The sequence below is a fragment of the Tympanuchus pallidicinctus genome, unplaced genomic scaffold (assembly GCF_026119805.1).
Source record: "Tympanuchus pallidicinctus isolate F22 unplaced genomic scaffold, pur_lepc_1.0 scaffold5, whole genome shotgun sequence".
NCBI lineage: Eukaryota > Metazoa > Chordata > Aves > Galliformes > Phasianidae > Tympanuchus > Tympanuchus pallidicinctus.
The window spans coordinates 38538550-38558992 of NW_026294769.1; the positions used below are offsets into that span (position 1 = coordinate 38538550).

The 20443-nt window shown below is 36.3% G+C and overlaps 1 protein-coding gene across 1 annotated transcript in view; it reads left to right on the forward strand.

The window, feature by feature from the left end:
• LOC128090691 (lipoxygenase homology domain-containing protein 1-like) overlaps nt 1–20443 on the forward strand; it is a 214046-nt gene that overhangs the window by 185082 nt on the left and 8521 nt on the right. The window contains exons 51-59 of the mRNA XM_052703161.1: nt 6864–7071; nt 9282–9341; nt 9659–9837; nt 10785–11007; nt 15387–15541; nt 15701–15776; nt 17452–17530; nt 17738–18020; nt 20109–20187. Of these exons, the coding sequence (XP_052559121.1) occupies nt 6864–7071; nt 9282–9341; nt 9659–9837; nt 10785–11007; nt 15387–15541; nt 15701–15776; nt 17452–17530; nt 17738–18020; nt 20109–20187 (1342 nt within the window). The remainder of the gene's footprint in view (nt 1–6863; nt 7072–9281; nt 9342–9658; nt 9838–10784; nt 11008–15386; nt 15542–15700; nt 15777–17451; nt 17531–17737; nt 18021–20108; nt 20188–20443) is intronic.

Consider the following 20443-nt stretch of genomic DNA (forward strand, 5'->3'; position numbering starts at 1 on the left):
CTTTAATTTAGCACCCTCCTTCTTCAAGTGTCATAATTAGCAGGTGTTTTTACATCTTCTCTGAAATCTTGTTTTCCTACAGCAAACTCATAAAAACATTAAAGAGCACAGGCTTATGAACTTGCCTCAGTTCAAAATCCGCTTGAAAATGTTCTCTGTTTACAGCTGCAGTTGCAGACTTACCTAATTAGACACTCTGTTTTCCCTTTATCAGTCAGCTTGAGCCCAACTAGCTTGAGTAATCTGAAAGTTAGATTACACTGTCTTACTCAAAGCATTGTACAATCAAATGGGCTCATAAGGTTGAAGAAAATTATATTAACTCTTTTTTACTTACTTGTCAAACCAGATCTGAAACTTGGACTGTTATTGAGTCCAAGAATCAGGCTGCATCAGATCCTGAAGGATTTGAATTTGCTCAGTGAACCTTTTAAATTCTGTATGTGTGTTGTTTTTTTTTTTTTAATTCATTTGTGTGATATGATGTATGTTTGCAAATCAAGATGTAGCTGATATCACGGCTCTCTGTTAAGTCATGCTGCATTTTATTAAGCGTATTTTACCAGTAGTCTGGATGAAGTGCCTTTTACAACTTTGTTAGATCTGCTGATTATTATACTATTCTTCCTTATTCCTCTTGCTATTTTATGCATACAGATACTGTTTCACAAAGATTTTGTTTCAGATATGGTAAACAAATAAGGTCAGTTTTTGTATGGTTATTTTTATCTATTTATCAATCCTTCTATCTATCTATTTATTTATTTATTCATTCATTCATTCATTCATTTTTACTATACCTATTCTTTCATTTACTTTGAACTGATCTTTTTGAAAATGAATAAATCATGATAACTGTGAGATAACAGCGTCTCGCTCCAATTTGTAGGAGGGAGAGGAGGTTCCTTTAATATCGTATACCCGGCATGAGATTAAGAAACAACGGTTCATATGTTGGTCCGACCAGTTTATTGCAAATCTTAATTAGGGAAATGGGGAAGGGAAGGACGGACACTTTATGAATTAGGGTAATGGAGAAGGGAAGGAGGGCGATAGAAAAGATAGGAAAGAAGTAGCAAGGAGTCTTTATAGTAAGCAAGAGGGACATAGTCACCACCATGGATCCAGCATGGTTCGTAGTTCAGTCTTTGATCTTCAGTAGTGGTGGGTCATCAGGCAGAGTTGTTCTGTTGATGACAACGACAACCATGGCAATGATGGCCCCTTTTCAATAGTTTCAAAGTGGTCGAGTCAGCTGTCTTTGGAGTGACAGCTCAAATCCAAAGTTGTTGAGTCAGCTCTTCTTGGAATGGCAGCTTCTGGCTCTGGGATCTCAGCAGCAACTCCTTTTTTCCCATCTTCTGGGCCTTGCCAGCAAATTAGAGGGAGCAGGGATGCCCATCTGCATCCTGTTTTTCACAGAACACGATGGTATCATTCCCCAATTTTCCCATACCTAGCTGGTACTGTTTAGTCACAGGCCAGATCTTCTGCCAGCAAACAATCCTGAGCACTCTCTTCCGCTCTTCTGCAGAGCAAGCAGCTCTGGAGGAAGGGGCTTTCAAATGTTCCCAAAGCGATATCCATTGTCACACAGTTAGCACCCATCACTTGCCTCCTCAACAAATCACTCAGAGTCTTATCACAAGAAATACCTCAGGAAGCAAGCTTTGAGCCAAAAAACAAAGAAGGATTCTCACAATCAGAAAACCTCAGATTGTGCATTCATTGTAATTTATATTTGTACAATTTGAACACTTAATGTAATTTGAACACTTAATTTTTTTCACATAAAGATTTTCAATGAATTTCCAAATGAGAATTTTGCATGAAAGAAAAAAATTGCTTGCAAAAATGTTTGAATTTATGAGTAAGTTCAGGTTTGGCTTTTTGTATTTGTACAGAACACAGGCTGCAAGATGCTGAGGCCACAGTCAGATGTATTGTTTATTTTTTCACAAAGCTCACTACAATCAGTGCTTTCTATTTCAACTGTACCTGATGTTCCAATCCCTAAAGTTTGCGGGTATAGTGGCGTACATTCAAACATTTTTTTTAGTTTAAACAATGAATGTTATTAATTGTTTCGGCTTTTGTACTTGCTATCTTGCTAAAATTTGGCTGGAGACAAGCTGATTTTGTGGTTATGGTGGTAAGCTAAACTGGTGATAATCTGCATTTAAGCAGAGGTAGGAATAAGCAAACATTTGGGACAGGATAGTGTAGTTCTGTTCAGCATAACTGGAATAGCACATGTAACCTGAGTCTGAAAAGGGATATTTTTTTCCTTCTACAGGAATGTTCAGACACTTTTCAGATGCTCTTTCTGATTCAGGTTCAGTGTTACTGGGGCTTTTATTTTTCCTCTCAGTTCTAAAACTGTTTTGACTTCAATGGAATATCTCTTGATTAACAAGGGAGGTCAAAACAATCAGGCAGAAAATCACTAAATTTTCTAAGCTTAATAGAAATGGTTCTTTATCTAGACACTAACTTCTTTTCCAATAAAATCCTGTTAAAATGATAGTAACATTAGCATTACGGCAAATCACTTGTGCATAAAGGTTGATGAGATTAAGCATATGGTGTGTCTTGACTTGCCATTTGCAATTCTGCTGGGAATATCATCATTAACCAACCATCAGCTCTCAGTACTGAGTCTGTAAAATGATTGGCATTTTTAAAGGTAAATATTACATAGTGTTTGTTGAAATGTTTCTTCTGTTACAAGAGCCATTGCAACTGCTACAGACTGATGTGTGGCTAGCACTGACAGTGAAGAGCACTAAATAAAGCCGAACTGGGTTATAGATGACAAGGAAATGTTCAGAACACAGGTCCAGGGGTGAAAAGAAGCAATCAGAAACAATCTGAAAGGAAGTTAGCAATGATTAAACTTTCAGTAGTTTGAAAATGTTGCTGGCATGATTGTTTTTATTCAATGTTTATTTTCCTACCTGAAAAATCTGAAGAGCATCAATTCAGGTTTTGCAAGAGCAGTTCTCCTAGGTATGATGCAGGCTCTCACATTGCCTGTCTCAACTTCTCAATCTTGGGGAGTATCTTTCTGCTCAGACTATTCCGAGCAAATTCCATGTAAGACCATCTGAATTAGAAAATATGTATTATTATCAATATTTAACATGACACTTCTTCATTCAAATGCAATTTGCTAGTAGTAACTAAAACAAATATTAGCACTGTTTTCCCTAAGGTGAGTTTCTAAAGCTTTAATATCCTGTAGGATTATCTATCTTCCGTGTTTTCTCCTTCTCTCTTTTTGCAAAAGAATTAAGCCTTCAGTGACTTAAAAAGTCCTCATTTGTAAATCATGTAAAGAGAGGAAGTATTTTCTGGCATCTAAGACGTGTTGATGCAATGCTACGCAAATGTTGGGCTTGCGTATTTATTCTGATTTGCGAGTAGTCCATCATCTGAAATGAGTCCAGAAATATATTAAATTATTAAAAATGATTAAATTAGTTAATATTATATTGAAATCTCTCTATTTGCAGATAGCTTGTGAAAAGTGGATTAGATTTGGCAACTAAATTCTCTTTGGCAAATCAGTCATCTATCTCTAACAATTATAGTTGCTGCTTCTTTTTTTTTTCTTTTTGGCTCTTGGCTACAATAAAGCTCATTACATTTTGTATGTATACACAGCAAGACAAAATGTAGACTTTTCTGTGAGATGTGTTTACCTCAGTTGTCAAAATTCCCAGTCTACTTCATAGGGTTTTTTTTCAGTTTTTAATTTATGACATGGCTGAATTTTCTGCAGATTTTAGCATGAATTTCTGAGATTTTATATGCTCTAAAATGGGCACATTGAGACTGTATGTTGAAAAATGCTGAGATAGTATGCCTATTGCAAAACAAACTGACATTTTCATGTTTATTTAGCCAAAATATACATCTTTTCCAAGGAAAAATGATATTTCAAATTTTAACAATATGTAGAAATTGTTATCTGTGGGTGGATTATCCAGGTTATGAGTAACCCAAAATATGTACTGCACCTGAGTTACTATCTGCTTTTGGTTGGACACTAGGGAGAATTGTACACAAATTCTCTAGCTGATGCTGTGTGAAGAAATTTCTAGTTTAATAGAATTTAGTAACTGTCAAACTTAGTGCAAGTCAGATCCAACTAGGCTACTTTTGGAGACAGCACAAGTTTAAAAATCTGCAGAATATTCTGTGTATATTTCTTCATTTGTAAGCTTCTCTCCTTTCCGAAAGTCGTTCATTGACAGCAGATTTTTTTGGAAGTGATGGTGGTAGTGTCATTAAATTAGCCATCCTGGGAGAATTCTCTTATCTTAAAAAGAATTCTAGTTTAACAAGGATTATATATGCTGCGTCTTTATCAATACAGGTAAAGACAGAATAAAGAAGTGATCGAGCTTATATCACAATTAAGGAAAATTAAGAGTTCAGATTAGTGGTGTGCAGTCATGAAATAAATCCAGTAAGTAATAAAATATAATTATGATCTTGACATTTAACTTTACCTTTTTTTTTTTTTCTTTTGACTTAACTATGAAAAATGTAAAGAGAAGTCTCTTTTCTTGCATTCCTGCAGTCCACCAAGAATTTCAGTCCTTACAGTGTATGCACTTTGCTGCTGGAGTACATCTTTATCCTGAAAACTTTAATTTCCTTCTTATGTATTTGCTAATCTAAATTCACCAAGTAGCTGAAAACCTCATCATAAGGCAGAACAGCAATTCAAGTGTTTAACATTTTTTTCTTAAGATTATTTTCAGCTTGCTGTTCTCATTTTCCTCTTTCATATGACAACACAGCCTGATGGTTAGTTGATACAGTGTAGTTGGTTTTGAATAACACTGTTTTTCAGTCTAGAAGAAGCTGCTGAGTAATTCAACAACATGTTGGCAATTATTTTTTAGGGAAGTATTAAAGCAATTGTTCCCCAACGCGCGCACACACACACACACACAAATGAAAAATGAGGAAAATAGTTAAAGGTATCTCACTAAAAATGGATCAAAGGAAGAAAAGAACTGAAGTTATTTTGTTGCTTGGGGATCTTCTTTTGAATGTGTGCAATTTTAACTTCAATATTTTAATTCATGGTGGGTCTCATTATTGGCAACATTAGACAAATAATCACAAGCAATTATCACCAAGAGTGGTGAACTCTACTTAACGTTCATGAGGGTGCAGCTGGAGTACTGGGTGCAGTCCTGCCTGGCTCTGCTCCTCCACTCCCCCCCACACACAGATACAAGACAGACATGGACATACTGGAAAAAGTTCAGTGTAGGGCCACCAATATGATCAAGATACTGTGCACTGCCTCTCTTGTGAGGAGATGCTAAGAGACCTGGGACTGTTTGGCATGGAAGAGAGAATGCTCACGGGGATCTCAACAATGCCTGTAAGTACCTGAAGGAACAGTGCAAGGATTATGGAGCCAGGCTTTTCTCAGGGTGCCCTGTGTCAGAAGAAGAGGCAATAGGCACAAACTGGAACATGGGAAGAACTTTCCGGAGATTGAAACTACATGATCATTGCAATCCTTTTCAACCCAGCCCATTCTATGATTCTCAGATTCTGTGCTATGAAAGTGATAGACCATCGGCATGGGTTGCCCTGAGAGGCTGTAGAGTCTCCTTTGAGATCTTCAAAGGTAGTTTGAATGTGGTTCTGAGCAACATGCTCTTCTTGAATAAGGGATAGGACCAGATAGACCCAGAGGTCTCATCCAACTTCAACCAGTCTGTGCGGCTGTGATTAATTTGCAAACTGGTATTGTTGGTGCCCCAAATCTTTCATCAGTTCTTTACCTGGAACACCTGACTAAGAACACAGATATGTAGTTACAAAGCAAGAGGTCTGCTTTTCTCTCTTGTCTCTCTGAGATCCTTTGAATAATGATTGTTGCCATCTTGTCCTGGCTAAGCAACTTTGAAGTGAATTAGGCTGCAAAGACTTCTCATGATTCAGTTAACATTACTGTCATCCAATCACCTTGAGAAACAGCTTTATCTCTTTAAATAATACTATATATATCATTGCAAATAACAGTTGATTCTACAAGTTATGAATCCTTATAGGAATGCAGTACTCTTTCACAAATGTATAAAGCAAAACATATGAAAGGTCTCTGTGCCAGGAAATTAATCTCTTCTTTCCAGCTAAGCAAGTAGATATAAAACCCATAATCAGCCAAAATCATGTACTTTGAAAAAAATTTAATATATAACATCTCTCAATTTTCTTTAGGGATCCTACTTGGGCATTGTCAATATTTAAAAAATTTTGTGGACTTCGTAATCTACAGTGAATGTTAGAACTAATTTAAACTCTTAACTTTTTCTAGCATTTTACTTAAGTTCAATTAATTTTGTTATAACTAATCTTAAAAATGTTAATTCAAATCCGGGACTGTGTTTGCCATTCTTTCTGAAGAGAATAACATGCAATTTCTGAATTCTTCTCATTCCCTGCATTTCTTTCCTCAAAAAAGTGCCCTAAGAGGTAGGTATATTTTGTTGAAAATAAGAAGTGTTTACGATGGTTTCATTGTAAATTTTTAAATGTTAAATTTGGTAATGAAAATCTCTTTGGAGGTGAGCATGAGGAATGGATCGATCCATCTGGGGAGGTGGAAGTGTTGTAGAAATAAATTGCAGAACCACAAATGGAGTTCTGCTTGATGCAGGAGCTTTGCGTCTTTAAATTTGCCACCTCTAGTTCTGTTGATATTTACTAAATTACTGAAGAAAATAATCCTGATTTTTCTGTCACCTTTGTATTTCAAAATACTCTGTTAACTTAGTTTGGTTCTATTTCAGTAGTCATGTTTTTTTTTTTAATTCTGAATTTTCCAGGTAGATGTTTTTCAATTGGAGGGAGTAGATATTGGGACTCTGCAAGAAATAGTGATTGAGAAAGGAAAAGGCTCTGACTGGCTTCTGGAGAAGATTATTGTGAAAGAATTAGCAACTTCTGGGACGGAAACATTGTTTATGGCTCAAACATGGCTAAAAGACAGACGTGATGGGAAAAGATCTGCCTCAGTAACTCTGAATGCCACAGGTTAATACAATCCTCAAACTATCCTTTGCTAAAAAAATTCATTCCAAATGGCAGAATGCAGCTATGTGATTTGCTTCTACAAAGAAGTTATGGTTTAAAATAGTTCACAGTAGAGCATTGTCATTATATAGGAAACACCTTTTTTTTTTTAATAACCACTATTTGCCAGAGGAGAATTTCTGTATTGTTAACCCAGATTTACAGTGGAGTAAATGGCAATAAATTTGACCTATTCCCTTTACAAAAGGCTGCCTCTCCAAGTTTTACTTCCACTTCACCACTTTCAAACACTTTTTTCAGCTGCTAATACTTCTGCCCGCCACTTGCTAGACATAATAAAAGTGAGGTAAATAGTGGGGCAAATTATGTATAAGCAAAGGAGAAAAGGCCACCAAGAAGAATGTTTTACATTATCTGTGCCACAGTGCTAAGGTAGTTTTTGCCAGAAACAGAACCTACTTTGGGCAGCTGTCAATTGGGACCAGCCAGAGAAGATTGCCCAGAAAGCAATTACCACTGAAAGTCTCCAAGGAGGAAGACAACACTATGCTTTGGGCATCTGTACTAGTGTCCAGTCAACTCAATAGTAAAGAAAAGTCTCCTTACGTTTAGATACAACCCCTTGTGTTCCCACTGTGTATATGTAACACATATTTAGTGTATATAATACAATTTGGTTTTACTCAAAATTTAAAACAAACGAAAAACAAAAAAAATATTTATTTATTTATTACTATTTCTACAAGAATACTTTGATTTGAGTGGTCTTATTGAACATCTTCTTCAATGACCTGGATGAAAGAATACCATGGACCCTCAGCAAGCTGGTGATAGAAAGCTGGAAAGAGTTGTCAAAGCACCAGAAGGCCATGCTGCCATCCAGCAAGACTGGGATAGGCTGGAGAGTTGGGTGGAGGGGAACCTGATGAGGTTCAACAAGAGCAAGTGTAGAGTCCTACATTTGGGAAGGAATAACCACATGCATCAGTACAGGTTAGGGGTTGACTTGCTGGAAAGGAGCTATGCAGAGATGGGCCTGGGTGTCCTAGCGGACAGCCAGCGGTTTACTCTCTTGGCCAAGAAGCTCTGTGGTGTCCTTGGCCAGCAGCTCAAGGGAGGTGATCCTTCCCCTTTGTTCTGCCCTGGTGAGGCCACATCTGGAGTACTGTGTCCAGTTCTGGGCTCCTCAGTTAAAGAAATACAGGGAACTACTGGAGAGAGTCCAGCAGAGGGATATAGATGGAGCATATGGATATGGATGCCTGGAGCATCTTCCTTATGAAGAAAGGCTGGGAGACCAGGGTTTGTTCAGGCTGGAGCAGAAAAGGTTGAGAGAGGTCTTATCAATGCTTATAAATATCTAAATGGAGAGTGCCTAGTGCCAAGTGGGTGAGGTCAGGCTCTTTTTGATGGTGTCCAGCAACAAGACAAGGAGCAACAGGAACAAACTGGAACACAGCCCCACAGAGACACAAGGAAGAACTTCTTTACTGTGAGAGTGACAGAACCATGAAAACAGGTTGTCCAGAGGGGTTGTGGAGTCTCATCTCTTGAGATATTCAAAAGCCTCCTGGACACTATACTGTGCAACCTCAACTTCAAAAGGGGATCTGCTTTAGCAGGAGGTTGGACTAGATGTTCTCCAGTCATAACTTCCAAACTTTGTGCTCCAGTAATTCTGTGATTTGGTAGAAGAAAGGTTTCAAGGTTTTTTGTTTGTTAGTTTGTTTTATTTAATTTTATATAATAAATGGCAAATTCAAACCTAATTGAAAGAAGAACTTTCCATCTTTGGTTCAAGCCTCTATCTAATGTGTACAAGCAGTTTTGATCTATACCAAGATCCACTGAAACCGACAAGGGGAAGGAATAGCAATCCTGAAAAAGGACAGCACAAATATTCCATTAGTTCTGATTTGTCTGCAGCATTAATTGTATAAATGTTTCAAGTGAAAAACACTTGAACCTTCAGGTTACAACCTCTTCACAGTAAAGAGGTAACACTAGAGTCACTTCATTAAATAGGTGATGTATAGATGTTACTTAGATAGAAAATCACATTGTACACTTCCTATTAAATCTTTCATCTATATGATACAGTACTTAGTCAATTGCCTCACTAGACATGAATGTACACATTTATTATTACTTGGATACCGTTTTACAAAATTATTAATTTGGTCTTCAATCTTTTTCTTTTTTTTAATTAGAAATCCAAGAGCAGAAGAGCACTTCTGCCTATCCTCTAGGAAAAGAGCAGATGAATTCAGGTACAGCTTCCGGGATTGCATCCACTGTCTCATTCATCAGTTTTGAAGTAATAATGGGAGAATGTTTTCATCACAATATGGCATTATATTTAATGATAGTGACAGTATTTGCCCTTTTGTAATAGTGGGAAATATCAATATATTAGGAAGCTGATCTACATACAAATGAAACGCTTATGTAATAATGCTTATATAATAATGTACACTAAGATACATTTTATGAATTTTATATCAGGTTCTTTGATTAACATATGAAATTAGGAATACCTTTTAATCTTCATTTTTCCCATTTTATTTTCTCTATTTTAATTGCTCAGAAGGCAGATGGAGGATTTATTTCACAAAACATCACGATGAAACAAAAAAAGACTTTGAAAAGTTGTCAGAAAATATATCCAAGTTGGTTATGGTTTTTTATGGAAGCAACGGCAAGTCAAATCCAGTTTCCATGGAAAACAAACTGGAACATCAAGCTAAGAACCAAATAACATACAATGTAAAATAGTATATAGACTTGTCTGTATTTGCATTTTCTTTAAGTTTCCTTATGCAGAGAGATAATAACGTATATAGTATATAATGTAAATATTGCAGATGTTATCCTTTAAATATTCAAACATATGAAATTTTGAATTGTGTTCCAGATTTCTTTCTTTTTATTTTTCAAGTTCACACTGATCAAGTATATTCTTTTTTTCTGTCAACAAATAGTCATAGTTAATAATGCATCTCAATTTACATGACATTAAGTATTTACATTAAGAAATCAATGCAGTATGTAATTTGAATTTGATAGAATAATTCCAGTGAGTGCCCCTGGAGTACAAAGATAGTTTTTCTGTAAGTGTCTACACAGTCAGCCTGGTTCTACTGCGTTTGAACCCATTGAATTTTTGCATCAGGACTGATGCTAATGGAGCTATAAAGTGACTGAAGGAACTGGGGCTGTTTAGTGTGGGGAAAAGGAGGCTGAGGAGAGACCTTATTGCTCTACTCCAGTATCAGAAAGGTGCTTACAGTAAGAGCAGGGTTGGAATCCTCTCACTGGTGACAGGTGACACGACAAGGGGAAATGGCCTCAAGTTGCACCAGGGTAAGTTTGGGTTGGATATCAGGAAAAACTTCTTTACAGAAAGGGTTGTTAAGCACTGGAATAGGCTCCCCAGGGAGGTGGTTGAGTCACCATCCCTGGATGTGTTTAAAAACCATTTGAATGTGATGCTCAGGGACATGATTTAGAGGAGGGTTGTTAGTTAGGGTAGTATGGTTATGTCATGGTTAGACTCAATGATCTTTAAGGTCTTTTCCAAATTGAGCAATTCTATGATTCTACACCATTGCTGATCCCTTAGGAGAAACTTTCCCTTTCCTTAAAATTAGTTATACACGTGTCTATGTATCTTCATTTGTAACTTACAGGGCTTTATTTTTTTTACTTCCTAGATAAATTTACCATCTGATTTGGGTATCATTTATAAAGTCAGACTTGGACTCCAGAGTTTGGAAAGCAGCATATCACACTTGTCTCTTCATCACTTTAAAATGCAGAACACATCAACCCTGGATACCTTCAGTCTCACTATAAATAAAACACTTCCTCTTTCTCTTAATGGAGACAGATGGATTGAATTCCCTGTAGAGTGGCCATTAAAAGAAGCACTTTCTGGTAGGTAAGAACATACATAAAGGTAGTAGAGTGGTCCCAGAAGTTAACATGTCTTGATATAACAGTTTATCAAAACAGAAAATTTTATTGACTTTATTTAATGATTCATAAAGTCTGGATAAGAATTTAAAATGTGTTAAGGAAAATACTATCAACTCAGCTTAATTCCTGTGTATCGTAAAGTGTGAAGTGCAATACTTACTTGCTTATACAGAACTGTTATTAAAAGCTATATAGAATAATGTTAAGGTATATTTCTTTCTTGTAGCATCATAACATTTTTATTCTGTGTTTAGTCCTCAGCCGTTCATATTACTGATATTAATAGCATGATTTTTATAGCATTACTATTTTTATATCTTCCTATTAAGTGATTTTTTTTGTTTGTATGTTCCAACCAATATTCTTGGTGAAATAATTAAAAAACAAACAAACAAAAAAAAAAACCAGCTGAAAATTACATATAAACATAAGTTTTATCATTACTCTTATGCACTCCAAACACTTATGTCTGTTAAAATTAGCCCAACAACTGTCTTTCATGTTATCTTTATTAAGCAATATAAAAGAAATCCTTTCACCTGAAAACTACCATATCTTCCATACTTTTCTAATGTGATTCTCATTAAATGCTACCATTGGAGAGAATAATTCTCAATAAACATATCAAATAATTATATTTAATGTTAAAATAATTTATGTCTGAGTCTCATGCAGAAAACAAATGAGTAAAGAATAAGTCAGTTATTCTGACTTATTCAGTGATATGGATAAGGTGTAAAATGGATGACTCCAATACTCTTTAGACTAATGACCCAATTTTAGTGAGATGTTTATAAATGTCTAGTTATAAGCATACAAGCAGTAGAATTAATGCTGACTCTTTTCTTTTTTTCATATTATTAATGCAAATTAAAATGTAAATGTCATATTTTATATAGCTTAGAGTTGTGATTTTCACTTGAAGAAAAGACTTGCACAGTATAGATACAGAGTAGGGTGTCACGGCTTTTGTCGGCTACAAGCAGGTTTGAAAAAAAAAAAGTCCTTCAGATTAGAACAAGCACAAGACTTCCCCTTGCAAAAGACAGATCACTCTCATGTAGCTGTATTGAAGGTAGATGTAGATGCACACAGAAACACAGGCAGTAAGATGCAGTATGGAAGATAAATAGGCAGAGAGATTGGAGCCCTAATTACTTTGGTTCTGGCTCCATCACTGACTTGCCTGAAAAAAAGTCACTTCCCTATTTTCTGTGGGTTGGTTAAAAAAACACAGGGAAGGTGTAGTTATTATATGATCTATGTGATTAAGTAAAAGAGAAAACAAATTAAGAGTTCGTTGTTGTTGCATGTGTTTCCTTCCACATATGCTTTAGAAGTCCTCATTGAGGAATTTGTAACCACAAGGAAGAAAAAAACTAGGACAATGTGAAACACATTCCCCCAGATCTTTGCCATTTTATGTCCAGGAGCCTTAAGCAGCTCCACAGCAGGTGGCCTGCATGGAGTTCAAAGTGATCTTTTAGAAACAAACCTACTTGAAATTTATAGTGCAAAACAGATATGCTTCTCTGCCAGATTTCTAAATCTAATTTATTTTCTCCTTGGTTTTCTTTTTTTCAGCTGAAAGAAAACCAGTAATGCATTAATTGGAATGAAAAGCAGCTGATCATAATCACTTTAACTAAAACCTGTGTGCTGTTTAATTTCAGATGCAGCTCGGTATACCATCATTCTTATAGTGCCTTAGAATTTCATTTCTTGGTTTCATTTTTTCTTTTTTTTTTTATTCTGTACTTGAGACTGTGATGAAGCATATTCCATTGGCTAATTTTAAGCTATCAAAATGCAGCTGATAAAACACAGTGCGAATCCTTGAGAAGTGGCAGTGTACCAGCTCACGTGTGCCTTTTGGGTGCATTAATAGGAAGAGGCCTCCAACTGAGTATATACAAAATAGTTCTTCTGTAGTGTCCCTTCCTTTGAGATTGCTTACACCTCAAGAATCTCCAGAGATGAAGACGTGCTCTCTCCCTCATTCATATGGTTGTACAGAAGGTGAATGAACTTTGCACTACTGTAGCTTTGAAGACAAAACAATGAACTAATGAAAAGATTAAATAAAAACATATTCTGCTACTTAGAAAAAGCAGATTTTTTTTTCACAAAATTAAAATAGAGCTATAATTCACACAGAGATGAAATCATCAGAAATTTATAAAATTAATTTGTCCCACTGAATGTAATTTCTTTTCAGAGATTTCCTTTCATTTTTCCTCCTTCCAGTCTATTATATTCACTACAGATATAAAAGCTCATTTGCCCACTTATATGATTGTTTGATCCCACTACCTGAACAAAGACACTTTTAAAGCATTTTAGCCCTCTACCTTTTCCTTCGTTGGTTTCCTTCCCTTGTCCTTCTTTGTACAATTTATCTATCAGTTCTATCCACTCTTTAGTCTTGTCAGTCTGGTTCAACTCAAGCTTCAGTCAGCTACAGGCAGTCAAGGCCATCATAAGCTATAGATCTTATTTGCCCTGACCAACCTCGTCTGAGGCCTCCAGCCACCTCCTTCTGCACATGAGCATAGGACAATCACTTAAAGTCATACCTGAGTTATGCTAGATGTACACTTGCTTTTACTCCTGTCTCTGGCCCTGTATCCTGAATGCATTTAAAACTTATGTTATGGCCCTGTGTTCAGTTCTGTCTCTGGCCATTTCTCTGTCCTTTTCCCCTGTTGTTCCCAATTGGACCATCAGGATGATTTCTGGGTCTATTTCATCTTTTGCCATGTTTGGAACTGTTAATGGCACTGCCTGCCATGTACAGACATTGCAGGACTGTTTCCTGGGCACGAAGGGCACTGCTTAGCTGGGGTCACTCCCAGATCCAGTCTCATCCTCCCTAATGCAACAGTCTCACTTGGATGTTCCTAACACTGACCCTCAAAGTGAGTCTCCTGAATGCCATCCTAGCTTCACATCTCAGGTTTGAGATCTGGAAGTTTGCATCAAAACAGAGGTCAAGTATAATAAAAATAGATCACTTATAAAATCAGAGATACAGCCAAAAATAACATTACCCAGATTTCTTTCTTCTGTGTTGTGACCTAGTGATTGCATTGCATTTCATCCCTGACCAAGTATAGTTTTTCTTCTCCTCGTTCTTCACCTTGTTTGAAACAGTACCATATCCCATTCAGTCATTGTATTTCATCTTTTCTCCAATATCCTACCATGCCATTATTTATTATTACTTAGGCAGCATCAATTTTTTATTTCCATTTTAAACTTAGCTCTCTCCTGGGCTTTTTGTAAGCTTTACCTTTCCAGATAAAACTGTATACCTCTTTGGCACTTTGTATTTATTTCCATATGCTTGCTCAATTACAGCATGCATGCATCAAGAGTCTGTTTTCTCCCCTGTTACCGATGCTGGGGAATCAAGACAAGAGCAAGTTCTTGTTCTGTACACAGTATTTAGATGATCATTAGGTCTGAAAGCTGATAACAACATCCTGTTATTTGCTGTACCTACACTTTGTCTTCTTGACTTCCAAAAGGTGCAAGTAGTCTGCAAATACTCACTGCCTTTATCTTAGCTTTTTGCCATTTTCTGCAGAAACCTTCTGCAAGGCCAAGATTCATCTCCTTCCACCGAGGTGTCTATAGGAATACAAAGGAGAAGATAGATATATGATTAAAAGATTCAGAATGCTCATATAATTTGATTCTGTGAATATAATGCAAATGAACATAAACAGATGCTCTGTGAATGTATTTATTTCCAAAGGTGTTCAGATGTTCTTATCTTGTCTTCAATTAAGTAAATGTTATAACCACTGTGTAAATCATAAACTGCCCAAACTCATGAGTGCCAACTTCTGTCAAGATAGATTTGTCTTCTTGGGCTCACTTTGTTGTCAGAGGATGTACTCCTCTACAATGAAATTCAAAATAGGAATTCAGATGTTGTGAACTACATGCAGGAAGCTTTTCCCTCATATCTTAGGTGATGAAATCTGAAGAACTTATCTCCCCAGCTAAATTTTGTCTTTGCAAAGATCCCCAAAGTGATTTATGAGTTTGGAACTCATTAAGATTTTTTCTATTAGGCATTTGCCATTTAAAGGAAACAGGTAAATAACTGTGGTAATTTATCCTTTGTCTCTCATTTAAAGATGTTAGAACCACTAGTGTTCAAGACATTTAAAGGATAAAATTACGGAAAAATATGGAAAAAATTGAATGTTATTATAATTGTCAAGTGTCATTTTTAATTTCACCTGACTGCACGTTGCAATGTGGTAAAATAGCTGGGCAAGGTTGTGGAATGGTATTAACATGACTCTTTCTGCTTGATATTGCAGTGGTTACATATCATCTAACAGTATTTTCTAGAAATATATTGACTGACAGAAGTGTAGTGCGTATGACTGCGTGTATACACGGTACTCATGGCGACACAGGGGACAGATCCCTTCTCTGGCCATTGCAGAATGTCCAGCAGGGAGATGACAGTGAGGTACTCTACCTTAAATTACTCTAAAATTTAGCATTTAATTTGTTCTTGTACTTCCTATACATGCTTTTCAGGTCTTATACACTTAATACAATATGTTTAAGATACAATATGGTTATAAAATATGGTTTAAGATTGTAATATTGAATGCTTTTATTTTAGTCATTTCTTGTAATCATGGATGCTGTTGAACTGGGAGAAGTGGACAAAATTGTTCTCGTAATCAGCAGTAAGAAAGGTAACATACTTTTCTTTCTCTCTGAAGTTAGTGATGTGAATCACACAGCTTACCTCCTGTTAAAGGCAACATAATCACTGTGATTAATTTACTTTTGCTGTGTTTTAAAAATAATAATGTTTTGTAATGAAAAATCTTACATTTTGATGCATTAAAATCCTTGGTTCTGAAATCTGTACTTATTCTAACTTAAGAAACTGGTATTGTTCAGTTGTCCTGTGATAGTTATTTCTGCTGTTTTCCTCGGCTGTTCTGTTTTCTTGTTGTAACGTCATGAAGGGGATTTTACCTCTTTTAGGCAAACAGTAGTTTTGCCACCAAATTCCTTTGAAATTACCAAAACTTTCACTCCTCTGTGCCTCATCTGTAGGATGGTAATCATGCCATTAAGGAGTATTTTCTATAAATGTTTTCAAGTATTCCTGTAAAATATTTTCGAGTCCATTAATGAAAATTGCTGCATAATTGCAAATTGTTACTTATTATGTATTGCAGTGGACCATTTTCAGATGGCTTTCCTGAAAAGCAAGGGTTATAAATTCCTATTTTCTCTGTCTTCTCAGCCTATCTGTTGGCTCCTCATAGTAATATTTTAAACTCACCACCCAGTTTCAGCCAAATTTGAAAAATGTGTATAATCATCAAAGAGATTTGGGCACTAAGCATGTACATACTGATTGGGTAGCCAACATGTTCTGACAGGATGATCTGCTCAGCCTCTGGAGGCTTCAGCAGAGGTATGATGTGAAGCTAGTTATTATAGTGGGAAAGGGAAGGATGGGGATAGCCCCTTTGAACAAAAAGTCCTCAAGACCGAAAGCTCTTTAGTGTATGAATTCAGATGTGCCCTGCAGGACTCAGATGGTGTGGATTTTTTAATTTATTTATGGCATTTTCACAATCTGAGCTAGTTTTTCAGATCAGATGGCTCTTTCCTCACTACATGCATGGTCCTTGAGATCCCTGAGCTTCTGATTGTCTCCATGGTCTTTCTGGGCAGGTCATGAGTGCTACACCATATCCTGAATTCCTCTCCAAGAGCCTGATACTATTAGACTTCCACTGATATAATTAAAGGGACTTGGATTACACCAGAAGACATTGGGATTCAGTTTGCTTAAGAGTGCTGTGTGGACAAATCATATTAAAAAAAAGAGAAAGCAAGTAGTCTCCACAACTAGCCTCCAGCAGAAAATTCACAATTGCAATTCAAAGAGCAGTTTTTCTCATATAGCAGAGATACACAAAAAGTTGAACTTCCTTCATACTTGTCATTCAGTAAATCTTTGTGCTGCTTGTGGAACAGAGTTCTAACTCTTGTAAACCAAGAAGGAAACATCAGACACATATTCCTACTCTCCCTCTTCTAATGAACCTGAGTCATGCTGAATCTGTTCTGCATACCCTTCCAAGTGTGGTGAAGACATCAATCTTTTACTTCACAAAGACAAAGAAAGTGCTTACTCCTAAGTTTCTAAGTAGATGTTTTAAATAGGAACGAAATAAGGGATGTTGGGACAATACCAGGATCTTATAGACAGTTGTTATTATAAATAAATTAACAAATTATATTTTAATGTAGTATGAAAGACACTGTTGCATCATCATCAGACTCTATCTAATTCCAAGATGCGCAGTAAAACATTATAGCTATCTTTTATTTGCTTCTTTGTAGACTGCAAATTGGACATTAAAAAATTGCATTTGAAAAACTCTGTAAGAGATCATCCTATCTACGTGTTTGAAGTGAATGAGTAAGTATCTTATGTAAAGCTAATCATTTTATAGCATAGTATATGAAAACAGTAAGGAGACACTGGATTAAATGTACCATCATGAGGTGAGTGAGCCAATGTATAGTATTTTGAAAGTCCATCTTCAACTGTTCCATATAACTCATAGGGTTTTTTATTTAACATATGGTTTACTTACTACAAAAAATTATGGGTTTTGTTTTGCAGAGCTTTTTCTGTGGATCCAAATAAGCCAGAAATACAGAGAGAAATCCCAGTATCTTTTGTTATTGGAGGAGACAAACCAAATAATGGCATAAATTACTTAAATAAAGAAGAAAGTCAAGAAGGAAATCAGACAGAGTATACTATCAAAGTATACACAGGTCACAGAATGGGGGCAGGAACTGATGCCAATGTGCATATTGTTTTATTTGGGAATGAAGACAAATCTGAAGTGTTTCACCTCTCTCAGTCACTGGAGCACCAAGATCCCTTTGAAAAAGGAATGGTGAGCATATAGGTTTCTACCAATTTCTAGATTGGAAAGTAAATATGAAATCTGTGCAAGAGCTTTACAAAACTTCAAGCATTTATTCTGGTTTTTTCATCACTACATGAGATATAGTCTCAGCTATCTCTATGTTTAGCCTTTTCTCCAGAGTAACCAAGGAACACTTTACTCCGCTGTGTCTAGCTGACTGTATTGCTGTTCTCATAGTCCTAAACACATCCTCATATTGATTCCATTTATCTGCCCAGTTACATTTCCTTGTTCTGAAATGCACAACATGCACTGCGTATGTATGTGCACATATATGTGCAATATTCCTTGCTGTTACACAAAATTTGAATATTATGCTTGAGAATATATCCATCTCTTGCATCCCATCATTTTACTTTGCCATGGAAACTAATGCAGTGAGCCTCACTGAATGCATAAGCCTACAGCCAGACAAAATGGAACCACACACGCCAACTTGATGTTGATATCCATCATACTTAGAATATCCAGAGACTTATAGTTCAGATGCAAATATATCCACAAGAGTGCTGATTCTCTGCAAGACATCCTAGTTCTTCAACAGAATGCTCACATCTTTTTTAATAAATATATTAATTTGGCAAAGGAATTCCTCTGTTTCCTCATCATCTATGCAATGCAGTATAATGATGGTTACCCTTACATAGCAAGAAACAAATGCATTTCCCATAGCTTTCTCCTTTAAATTTCTTGGAAGGTAATGGCTAATAATTTAAACTTCCATTACGATATCTTCCTTGTTCAATCTACTTTGTTATTTCCAGCAGTACTGAGCATCTTTTTACATGCAACTTGGTTCAAGTTTTTTTTTCAGCTAGGAAATAGCTGAAAAAATAGCTGTGGATATCTTCTAAAAGATCTTTATCAGGTATTGTTTTTCACACTGACAAGATTATAAAGCTACTTAGCTCCCCCTCTACTCTGCTCTTGTGAGGCTCCATCTGGAGTACTGTGTCCAGGTCTGTACAGTACAAAAAAGACAGAGAGCTGTTAGAGAGTGTCCAGAGGAGGGTCACGAAGATGATCAGGGGACTGGACCACCTCCCTTATGAAGACAGGCTGATGGAGCTGGGGTTGTTCAGCCTGGAGAAAAGAAGGCTGTGGGGTGACCTCATTACAGCTTTTCAGTACCTAAAGGGAGCCTACAAACAGGAGGGGAATCAACTCTTTGAAAGGGTTGATAACTGCAGGACAAGGGGAGATGGTTTTAAGTTGAAGAAGGGAAGATTTAGTTTGGATATCAGGGAAGTTCTTTACAGAGAGAGCGGTGAGGTGCTGGAACAGGCTGCCCAGAGAGTTCATGGATGCCCCGTCCTTGGAGGTGTTCAAGGCCAGATTGGATGGGGCCCTGGGCAGCCTGGTCTAGTACTGAATGTGGAGGCTGATGGCCCTGCATGTGTCAGAGGGGGTGGAGATTCATGATCTTTGAGGTCCCTTCCAACCCTGGCCATTTTGTGATTCTGTGATCTTATGATACTTACCTACAGGCAGCAGTGAGCAAAAGAGTGTCTTGTCTAGTAGCACACTGAAGGTATCACTGCTCTTTGAAAAAAAGATTAGATACACAGAAATTGCATTGTTAGCTAATTAGCAATTTTGCTAAGTCAATGTGAGCCAGTGACATTTTTAAGGAATGCCTTATGAAAAAAGGGATCTTGTTATTTTTCTTTTCATAAATCTGTAATATGAAACAAGGGGATATTTTAAATGAAATATTTGGTAGATATAATGCTACATTGTGTAAAAGCCTTTATTTTTTGCATTTCTTGAACATGTATTTATGTACTGTAAACTGAAAAGATTATAGAAGACATTGCATCAGTTGAAAATTCATGATATCTAGCAAAAATACTTTTCTGTTATATGGAAGTCAGGAAAGAGATAATGATTCTCCTACTTCAGTTGAAAAGCAGAGCTTTCAGGTTTAAACAGAGAATCCATCTATTTTGAATTGATATTTTTGCATTTCATTTAGATTTGAAGCTGACCTGAATGAAGGTATACATTTTCAAAAATTTATGTATTATTCTTAGTAACTGTTTTTCAATATTAAAGGTTGATACATTCAAGATTAAGACTAAAAAATTAGGAAGCCTACGTTCGATTGAAATTGGTCATGATGGAAAAGGATTTTGTAAGTATACTACATGTGCTCTCTAAGCTTGTAAAAATCTTCTGCTTAAAGACTTGCCTGACATTTGGATAGGCCTTTGAAGACATGCTACTGCTACTGCTAGTTAATATGAATCTGTATACAGAGGTCAGTTTGACTTCTCTTGCTTACATTGCCCCTGTTCCTATCAGATTTCCTTTGATTTTATCTTTGCTTTTTTTCTATCAGAGATCTAGTTAGTACATAACTCTGAAGGTTTTATACTTCAGTCATTGCT